The sequence below is a fragment of the Chrysochloris asiatica genome, unplaced genomic scaffold, assembly GCF_000296735.1.
Source record: "Chrysochloris asiatica unplaced genomic scaffold, ChrAsi1.0 scaffold00056, whole genome shotgun sequence".
NCBI lineage: Eukaryota > Metazoa > Chordata > Mammalia > Afrosoricida > Chrysochloridae > Chrysochloris > Chrysochloris asiatica.
Window position 1 is genome coordinate 11585943 of NW_006408574.1, and position 10756 is coordinate 11596698.

The 10756-nt window shown below is 44.3% G+C and overlaps 1 protein-coding gene across 3 annotated transcripts; it reads right to left on the minus strand.

Annotated features, from left to right (window-relative positions):
• Positions 1–4548: 4548 nt before the first annotated feature.
• Positions 4549–9171, minus strand: RANBP6 (RAN binding protein 6). Of its 3 annotated transcripts, none has more exons than XM_006863760.1 (2): positions 8954–9148; positions 5465–7897 (listed from the first exon to the last, which is right to left on the minus strand). In XM_006863760.1, exons 1-2 carry the CDS (start codon positions 9146–9148, stop codon positions 5831–5833), a joined length of 2262 nt encoding a protein of 753 aa, XP_006863822.1. In that variant the 3' UTR covers positions 5465–5830. The 3 variants fall into 3 exon arrangements, with proteins under 3 accessions (XP_006863821.1, XP_006863822.1, XP_006863823.1); XM_006863761.1 differs by having other exon boundaries at positions 7827–7897; positions 9013–9148; XM_006863759.1 differs by having other exon boundaries at positions 4549–9171.
• Positions 9172–10756: the final 1585 nt, after the last annotated feature.

Here is a 10756-nt window from a genome sequence, read left to right on the forward strand (position 1 = left end):
GAGAAGGAAGGGGGGTGCCCCTCTCGCCTCCCAGGAGGGGCCGCAACGCTGGGCCGCAGCGGCCTCGGCTCCTCCTCCTCTCCCTCACACCCCCTCCCGCCCCTCTCTACCTGCGGGGGACCCGAGCAGGAGGAGGCGGCGCGGACTGGCCGGGCGACAACTGTCAGTTAGGAGCCACGCTGGGCAGGTGGGAGGAGGAGAGGGGAGGGGGCGACAGCTGAGGGGGAGGGCACTCAGCACCCCCGGCCCGGCGAACAGTGGAAAAAGGCAAAGAAAGGAGCACCGTCGCCATCACTGATGCGCATGCGTGGTAGAGCCAGGTCCCTCCTCCCCGTCGCGCTCTGCGGGGCTCAGGCTGTGGCGAAGACTTCCACTCACTAAACTGAGCTGAGGCCTGGCAGGTTGCGCCGACTAATGATGTCACCAGCTTGTAGCAACTAGTAAGGGGCGGGGCGAGGGAAAAACAAGGCGCCTGCGCAGCTTTACACACCGTTTGTTGGGGAGTAGGGAAGGACACGTCAAAGAGCTTTTCTTAAAGCTAATGCCGCCAGAGAACACACTTCTCTTGTTCTTGATGTTGTTCTGTGCTGTCAAGTAGGTTCCAACTCTTACCGACCCTTGTATAGGGCTTCCGAGGATCGACTGGTAGGTTTCAACAGTTGACTTTGCAGTTGGTAGACTAGTGCTTCTGCTGTAGCACCACACCTGGTCTCTCATGTCTCTTGTTAAGTACCATCCAGTGTGTTCCGACTCCTAGCGACCTTGTATAGGGTTTCCAGTGAGCGGCTGGTGGATTTGAACCGCTTGTGGTTGGCAGTCTAGTGCGTATCCTACAGAACCACACCAGGACTCCTTGCTGTTAAGTGCCGTTGAGTAGTTTCCTATGCATAGCGAACCTATATAGAGTTTCCGAGGAGCAGCTGGTGAGTTTGACCTGTTGCCAAGTCTATTCCGACTCATAACAACCCTATGAGTAGTATTAAAAACTAAAATTAATCCTGAAGGAACTTGCTAGAGGATCTTTGTTAAACAGAAATGTTTGTGAGAAAGACAGCACAAAATCCTATCCATTCTAAAATTTACATTCCCTTTGCACCACTCCGCCCACCTGGGTTGTGACTTCTGGTCTGTTATATAAACCTAGGAAGTTGAGAGGACGTTAAGGATTGACAAAATGAAACATGTTCACAAGCAAAAGACAAAGAGGTGATTTATAGAATTCCAGTGGTGGTGGTGGTGTCCCATGGAGTTGGTTCCAACTAGTAACCACTAAGCTACCAGAGCTCCTTACAGAATTCAAGTAGTCATCTACACAACTAGTTTTGGAAAATGCTGTTCCCAGTTCTTAACACGAATTCATATTTTGGAAACTAGTCTCATGTTTTCCATTAAAGTAAGTATACTTCCATACTCTTAATATCTGCTAAGAAATAACATGTTGTTGTTAAGTGCCGTCAAGTCGATTCCGACCCATAGTGACCCTGTATAAAGTTTCCAGGGAGCAGCTGGTGAGCTTGAACCACTGACCTTGCAGTTCAAATGACTCTGCAGTCTGAGGCATTAGCCCACAGTGCCACACCAGGACTCCAAGAAATAACATAGTTAAATACAGGCTTGCTATGAGTCAGAACAAGTTGACGGCACCAAACAAGCACTGGATTGTTAAGTGTAAGATCGGCAGTTCAAACCCACCAGCTGGTCCTTGGAGACCCTATACAGGGTAATTACGAGTCGAAACTGAGTTGACAGTACTTAACAACAACATTGGAAAGAGGGGAATGCTGATTTGGTGCTGTAGGATAAGCACTGGACTGCTCATCAAAAGGTCAGGAGTTCAAACACACCAGCTGCTACTAGAAACTCTATATGTGGTTGCTATGGGCCGGAACCAACTCGACGGCACTTCACAACAACGAGTTGGAATCCACTCAAGAACAACTTCGTAAGGCGGCACATACAATTTTTTCTACTTAAGCAGAACCCTCTCATGTGACACTTGGACTTGAACACAAATTATAAAAATAGAGCAAGTAAATGTTGTATTAAAGTAGTTGGGGTATCTTAACTCCTAAGACTATTTCTCACTGATAGAACTTCAATCATTTATAAAATTGAAAACCTCAAAGTTTTGTTGTGGGGAAAATGAAATATTGATCTTGGGTGAAATGTACACCAAAATAAAACCCACTTTCATTGAGTGGATTCCGACTCCGGATCCCTAGAGTACAGGGTGGAAGTAGCCCACGAGGATTTCAAGGCTGTCAATCCTTACAGAAGCTGATGTGAATTGTCCTAAGTCCTGGTGCCCTAGTGGGTCACATGTTGGGCTGCTAACCACAAGGTCAGTAGTTCCAGCCCAGTGGCTGCTTCACACAATGATATTTTCTGCTCCTGGCAAGATTTACAGCTTCAGAAACCCTATACAGGGTTGCTATGAGTTGGAATCAACTCGACAGCACATCACCACCTCTTGGTTAGTAGTCAGCCCATCAAAGCTCCTGATCTGAAATATGAAGGAGCTTCAAAACATTCATGGGAAAATTCTGGTAATTCTAGTTTCCCACGAACTTTTTGAAGCTTCCTCATGTACACACCCACCTATTATCAAACATTCAACATCTCCTCTCACTTTGTCAGATATCCATACTTTATTAGTCATTTACAGCTTTCTCTGTCGCCGAGGAGTCCTGGTGTGGCGCTGTGGGTTAATTTGCCAGACTGTATAGCCGTTTGAACTGCAAGGCTGGCAGTTCAAGCTCACCAGCGGTTCCTTGGAAACCCGATACAGGGTCTCTCTGGGTCAGAACTGAGTCGACGGCACTTAACAACAGCCTACAGATACACCTGAGTTCACAGGAAGCAAGCAGGGACCAGTCCAAAGTCAGCAACTGGCAACTAAATAGGTATCTAATTAGCCCCCTGCCATGAAGTTGGTTCTGACTCAGAGTGCCCAGAGTAGAATCACCCCAAAGGGTTTCTCAGATCTTGGAATCTTTACAGAGGCAGACTGCCACATCTTTCTCCTCCAGAAGTGCTGGTGAGTTAAAATTACCAACCCTTCAGTTAGCAGCTGAGCCATTACGCCAGCAGAGCACCTATCTGTCTGAACAGCCCGAATGTCCTTTGATAAAGCCCCAGAGATGGAAACCCACCCCACCCAGACAAATCTCCCCTCCTCCTCTTTGGCCATCAATTTTAGTTCATGACTCTTCAGAAATTAGCTTCCATTAATTGAACTCTGGGCCACCAAGCACTTGCGTCATTATCTTCTTTCCTTCTCACAGTAATCCTGGGGGAAGAATTCCCATTTTATAGGTGGGGAAATGGATGCTTACATTGATATTAGTTTGTCAAACTTCAAATCTAGTTCTATCATGCTCCTAAAATTCCAGGTGCCTAATTCAAAGTCCTAAGGAGCTCTGGTAGTGTAGTAGTTACGAATCGGTCTGCTAACCTGAAGGTCGGCAGTTGGAAACTACCAGCGCTTCCACGGGAGAAAGATGAGGCTTTTTGCTCCTGTAAAGTTACAGCCTCAGAAACCCTGTGCAGGGTCGCTATGAGTCAGAACCGACTCCACGGTACTTGACAACAATTCAAAGACCTGGTGTGGCGCTGTGGGTTAATACGCTGGACTGCAAAGTCGGTTTGAACTGTAAGGTCAGCAGTTCAAGCTCACCATCCACTCTTTGGAAACCCTCTACAGGGTTGCTGTGGGTCAGAACCAACTCAACGACACTCAGCAATAATTCAAAGTAGCCTAGGAGACTTTCCAGTACACAAGAGTGTAGCTAACTGCTGCTGTTGTGTTGTGGAGTCCATTCCGACTCATAGCAACCCTGCATAGGGTTTCTGAAACTAAATCTTTACAGGAACACAAAGCCTCAGCTTTCTCCCACAGAACAGCTGGTAGCTTCAAACTACTGGCCTTCAGATTAGCAGCCCGACACGTAACCACTATGCTACCAGAGCTCTCTAGGGAATTGCTAAGAACACTGATTAAAGTCTTCTTAATTAAGGGACAGAAAACCGCAAGCGGTGTGGGTGAGTAAATTGGCCCTCATTTACTTCAGTAAGAGGCTGAGGTGATAGGGATCAGCATTAAGACAGTAGGACATGCCCTTAACTAAAAAGCAAAAGCACTTTATTATACAAAAAACATGGTGTAGATATAATAGAAAATAGGAATAAGTGCAAGGAAAAGTGGCCATTTACTTTGATCACCCAGTGATAAGCTCCATTCTAAATCAAGGTTTCTCTTCTTTATTAATACTTTGTAGTGGGAGTTGTCTATTTTCTCAACTACACTCTTTATCTTGAATAAACTGAACCAAATTGTGGTCATATTGCAGTGTCTTTAACTTTCTCCCCACTACACACTAGTTGTGTGGAATAGACAGGAATTGCATACATAAAATCTCAACTTCAAATCCCTATTCACAATGACCTTGATTGTTTGCCCATCTGCACTGGCAGTTGGTGAGTTAATGAGATCCTAAGTAAGAGGAATTCTAAGCCACAACAAAGAACACAGTAGAAGTACAAACAACAGCAATAGCAGCTACCATTTATTGAACACTTATTAGGTCTTAAATGTTTGCTAAATACTTTACATATACAGTACTCACAACAGCCCCCAGGAAATCATCATAGGTGTATTTGTTTTTTAATTTTGGGATCAATGATTGGCTGAGTAGAAAGGTTTTTTTTCTACCTTACAAAAAGCTTGAGATTAAAGACCAACATTGGGAATATAATTAACCCTAGATTTATCGAAATCTAGGAAAGGTTTATCTTAGATCCTATAATGCACATCTACTCCTAAATGATGGGTCTCAAAGTTGTTTTTTTCTTCATGTTTAAAGCTAAAATGAACTTTCCTGCCTTTTACTTTCACAATAGCATACTCTTCGGTGCTTCCACACAATCTATTAGGAACTTCTTCAAAATAGTAATCTAGTTAAGCCCCATTCTAAATCAAGGTTTCTCTTCTTGTTGAGCTGCTTTGCAGGGTGGAAAACGGCACACACACACACACTACTCTGCTCAAACACGTAACACGGATTGGCTCCTTCCACAAATACTGATTACTTACAATTAATCAAACACTGTGTTTCATTATGTTACACGCTACCAATGTTAGATGTACCAGGAGTCCTGTTTCAGTAACCATGGCTCTTTAGATCCTGGCTAACTTAAGAAGTAGAGTTAACAGTCTAGTTAAGGGGATTTTAAAGTTCTTATAACTCTCAGCTGGACACCTTGGGAACTACGGGTATGTCTCACTCAATTCCCAGGACTATATTATCAACTCCCCACATCCACTGCAACATTTCAAAATTCTCTCCCAATTTCAACATCCTCTCAATACCATGACAACCAGAAGTGTTATCCAGGAGGAGTAAGCTTGCCACTCTACCCTTGATGGCCCACATTTCCAATGTTTGTCCTGAAAGTTTTCCTGTCTTAATTTTGTGAGTTCTTAGCAGCTTGTGATATTCAGCGTGACAGCTTGGCACCAAGTATATTGATTGCCCAGCATCAATAGTTCAAATAGTAGAAATGTACATATACTTCCTACCAATTAGGGGAAACGGACAAACATTCTAAGGCAACGGAAGCACAGGTTGTCACCAAGGGTCTGTGTTTAAGGGATAAAACATGCAAGATGAACAGAAGGCTGTAACACTAGTTCTGGAGAAATGTAGGGAAGAACTATGAACTGCTTACACAGGGAGAGAATAAGTTCTCTCAGTTCTAATGAAATCCACCCCTAACATTTATTTGGTATGTTATTTTTATGGCAATGATATTCAAGTGACTTTAAAGTGTTTCAGGCTAAATTTAGCAACTCCTGTAAGGCTGCTTGCTGTTCCTCATCCAGGTGAGATGTGCACTCCAACCATAACTCTTGGTCCATCTGTACCTGGCGCACGACATTAGCTAGGCGTTTGGCGCAAGGATCTTCATAGCTAATAGTCTCGTTAATTTTGCCTTCGGCAATTATACGGATTATTTTGGGAAGATTGGAGTTATTTGGACCGAGTACCACTGGGTGGTTATTTTCAATTAAGTCACAGAGAAAACTCAAAGTCTGAAGAGCTTCCTCTTTATCCTCGTGCAGTGGCAGCCAGGATAACCAGTGTGGAAGGACTTCATCCACATTTACACAATTGGGCTTAAACCTCAAAATCTTTCCTATTGCTGAGATACAGTTCTCTGTAGCAACGACGTTTTTTTTCGTCTTAGAATTCGCACACTTAATAACTTTCACCAGCAGCGGGACGGCTTCTGAACATAAAGAGCGATAATCGTCACCCCCAAACTGTGCCATGACTCCCAGGCCATATGCAGCAGCTTGCCTGACTTCAGGGTTGTTATCCCGCATATTTAGGAGCATGGGCCACCGAAAATATTCTACATATTTAAACGAGGTTGGACTGCAGTGCTCTATGATATCGTCAAATATGCACAGTCCCCACTGTCTGTCGGGCCATGGCCTACTTGAACAAATGAGATTTACAATCAATGGAAGTAGCTGCTCAAACCATGGTAAAATCTTTTCCTTATAGGTACTAAATAATGAATGCAAAATATCTGATACTTTTGTTAGAATATACACATCACATTCATCCTCGTCTTGCAGAGACATTTCAATCTGCTGGTCATAGTTTCCTTCCTGCCTTTTAACCTGTCGCAGTTCTTGGTTTTTAAAGTGCCCTTCAAGCTTTGCTTTCAGTATTCCTCCCAGTTCTTCCAAGTGCTCATCAGTGAGGCCCCCAACTCCCACTACTTCAATGGACTTGGCAAAAGAATTCATTATTTCTGAGAGTACATCAGCATCAGGTTCCGTCCCAATAGCCTTGATTAAGGGATCACATATGAATTGCCACATCTGTGCAAGATACTCTGGTCCGTTAATCTTTGCACATTCTAGAAGACAAGGCATGGACTCTGCTGCTGCTACTCGAACGTTGTCATGGAAATAAAATTTCAGCAAGGGAACCATCAGCTTCACAACTTGGTCTGTGTATTCCACAAATCCTTCCTTCAACTCCTTAGCATAGTAAACCAACATCTGGCAAGCAGTTGCTTTTGCTTCAAGTCCTGAGGTTTTGATGCCAAAACTTTGCTGGTCTCCAAGATTTACAAACTGCCAGCCATCATCATCGCTCATATTTTCCACATCCTGTGTGTCTAAGAGAGCAACATCAGGCTTAGCTGAAGCAGTTTTAATAAGAGGCTCAATAACCAGTGGCAGGTACTGTTGAAAATCTTTCCCAAGAATTTTACACATCCTTGCCCAGGCTGAAACCATGTACGAGATCTGAGGGTCATCGTCTTCCATATTATTTAAGTCTGACTGTGTCTTTAACAACAGTTGCATCACATTGGATGAATCTTGCATAAATTTTTCCTTCCCAACAGCAAGCCCAACATGGCTGATGCATTCAATAGTTTTTCCCCTCAAAAGCTTGAGTTCCTTTTGAACAGCAAGTTCGACAATGTGCTTCAGAGAGGGCATAAATATATCATAATATGGAATAAAGTCTTCTTCTATTGTGTCTGCAACTGAGGCAACAGTTGTGACAAGTTGCTCCAAGGCCAACTTTGTTCCATTCCGAATCAACTCTTGTAATTTAATCACCAATATGGAATGTAAATTTTTCACCATGCCGTCTACATAAAGAGCCAGCAGCGATTTGGGGCAGTCTTCAATAAAAATAATCAGAGCGGAGGCTGCATGTGATTGCACGCGCTGATTACCTTGATTTTCCATGGTACGCAACAGAGCTCCAATCACTGCTTCATGGAATTTCTTTTGGAAACTAGGTGCAAAATCTGTAGCCATCTGTCCAAGTGTGGTACAGGCTGCAGCCCTCACCCTTGGATGAGGATCCTGAAGAAAATGCAACACCGAGTTAACCATTTCATCGAGAGTTGATTCCATTTGCTGATGGCATCCTTCTCCAATGGCAGATAAGGCCATTAACCCAGCATGCCGATATTTCCAGTCAGGGCTCTGTAGCATCTGCATGATGTGCTCCTTGGTCATTGGCAAAACCACTTTGCCACCAAGCCCACAAGCCAGCCTGTCTAGTGCACTCTCAGCAGCAACTGCATTGCTGTCAAAATCATCTTCTTCCATCTCGTCAGCATTGACCCAGTCCTCATCATCTTGTAGATCCACCATCATTGCTAATATGTGAGGAACAGCCTGGGCAATAATATTTGTATGTTTTTTCAACATTGGGGTTGCTGTTTCAGATAAGGTCACTATTACTTCAAGAGCCAATTGGCGCTGCAGATTACTAAGCCTAGAGTCACCACATAACTTTAGACTCAGCTGCAGAGCGTCTTCTAAAGAAGGACCCAAGTATTTAGGGACAGTATCTGCAATCTCAACAAGGGATTCCAGGACGGAATCATCGTCCTGGTAGCAAGAGTCATTCACAGCCTGTAAGATTCCCGGAAGCAAGTCTGCAAAGTCCTTAAAGAGAGCGACGTTGTTCTCATTAGCAAGTACAAAGGCAGCTGCAGCTCTCGCGGATAATGTCCTGATGGCTGGATGCTCTTGATCTTGAATACACTGGTCCAACAACCGTTTGATGATATCCAAATCATGCCGTTCTTGGTTCCCAAAAATCCCAGGAAAATGCCAGAAAACGTGAAGCGCCACTTCCCATAGAAACACATTTTTAGAGTAGATGGAATCAATAAGGAACTTCAAACCTTCGGGCCAGTGGTTAGTGCCGTCCTCATCTATTAAATTCCTGGCCAGCACGGCAAAAATGTCACAAAGTTTTTTCCTCATACTAGCATGTGTTTCTAATTTAACAGCCAGTATCAGTTCAATCTTGACGTCCCTCTGCACATCGGGAGGTAGATTTGGATAGACTTCCTCAAACCCCGAGGACAAAAGCCGTCGTAGCAGTGCGGCAGCCATTTGTCTCACCTCATAACCTGCTCTTCTATTTCTGACGGCATCTATTAGGAACGTAGTCTTACACAGACCTGGGATATTTTCATAGATCTCCTCCGCCTGCCTCCGCACCATGCAGCTTGGATTGATCAGGTTCTTCAAAAGCTGGTAAAACTCTTGCTTTTCCGACACGGCCGAGGATACCCCAGCAGCCCCGATCGCCGCCATCGCGCCCTGTCAAAACTAGCGCGACTGGGGCCCAGAGGGGACTGCGGCTCAGAGCTTTGACGTAAGCGACGCGCCAGCGTGGAGGGGCGGGGGCGCTTTCCTTTCGCTCCTCCTGGGAACCCAGGCTGCGAGCTGGCAGGTAGGGAGTGGAGGCAGAGAGGGAGATGGAGTGGGAAAGAACTTGCGTGGTAGCCTCCATTTCCTTACCAATCAGATACAAATAATGTCCTTGCATAGGAAGAAAAAAGTATACAACACTGATTGTATTCAAGGGGGACTATGATTCCCGCCCCTCCTCTTTTTCTCAAGTTCTAATCAATACAGATTAGAGTCCTGGTGTGGCGCTGCAGGATAAGCACTGGACCGCAAAGTCGGTTTGAACCGCAAGATCAGCGGTTCAAATTCACCAGCCGTTCTTCGGAAACCCTATACAAAGTCGCTAAGAGTCGAAACCGACTCGACGGCACTTGATAACAGACATCAATTCGTATTGTTACCCTGATTATGTAAAACAATTAGTACACCTTGTAACTATGGTTAAGTGCAAGAAGCCAGTCACAAAAGACAACCTATCGTATAATTCTATATATACAAAAAGCCCTGAGTAGGCAAATGCACAGAGACAGAAGGTACTTGAGTGGTTTCCTGCGTGAGGGGAAATTGGAGGGAAATGGGGACGGGGGATGACTGCTAAGGAGCACAAGATTCCTTTGGGGGTGATGAGAAAGTTCTAACATGGATTGTGGTGATGGTTGGACAACTCTGAAAGCTATTGATGATACAACTTAAACTGGTGAGTTGTACAGATGTGAATTATAACTCAAAAAAGTTGTTTAATAAAAAAACAACAACAACCCATCAAGTACAATAAAAGCAATGATTTCTGCCTCACTCCCACTCCTAATGCAGTAAAGCAGAGGCCCTCAAACTTGGAGTCTATCAGAACCACCTGGTCTGGATTGATATAAAGAATGAAAAACACAACTGAGCAAATTATGGTGGAAAGTAACCTGGGTCAATAATCAGAAAACCTAAACCTAGTCTTATCTGTAAATTAACTCTGTAGCCTTGGTCATGTCGCTTAAAGTTTTTCTTGCATGCTCTCTAAATTGTAAAATAAAGGTACTCAGCGATTAGAATCACTAGTCTTTCAAGAAATCAGAGAATCTATTGCACTGGGCAAATCTACTGCAAAATATCTCGAAAGTTTTTGTTTTGTTTTAAAAGATGTCACTAAGGTGGACCTGGCCCAAGCCGTGATATTTTCGGTTGCCTCATATGTATATGAAAACTGGACTTTGTCTCATGTGCTTTGGACATGTTATCAGGAGGAACCAGTCCCTTGAGAAGGGCATCATGCTTGATAAAGTAAAGGGTCAACAAAAAGGGAAAGATCCTCAGGAGATGTACTGACTGCGTGGACGGTGGCTGCAACAATGGACTCAAACATAGGAACGACTGAGGATGGCTCAGGACCAGGCAGTGTTTCGTTCTCTTGTACATAGGGTCACTATGAGTGGGAGCCAACTCAATGGCCCCTAACACCTAAAAGTACAACTACCCTTTAGTAGGAAAACTGTGGGTTCTGTGGGTTAATGGTGCTGTGGG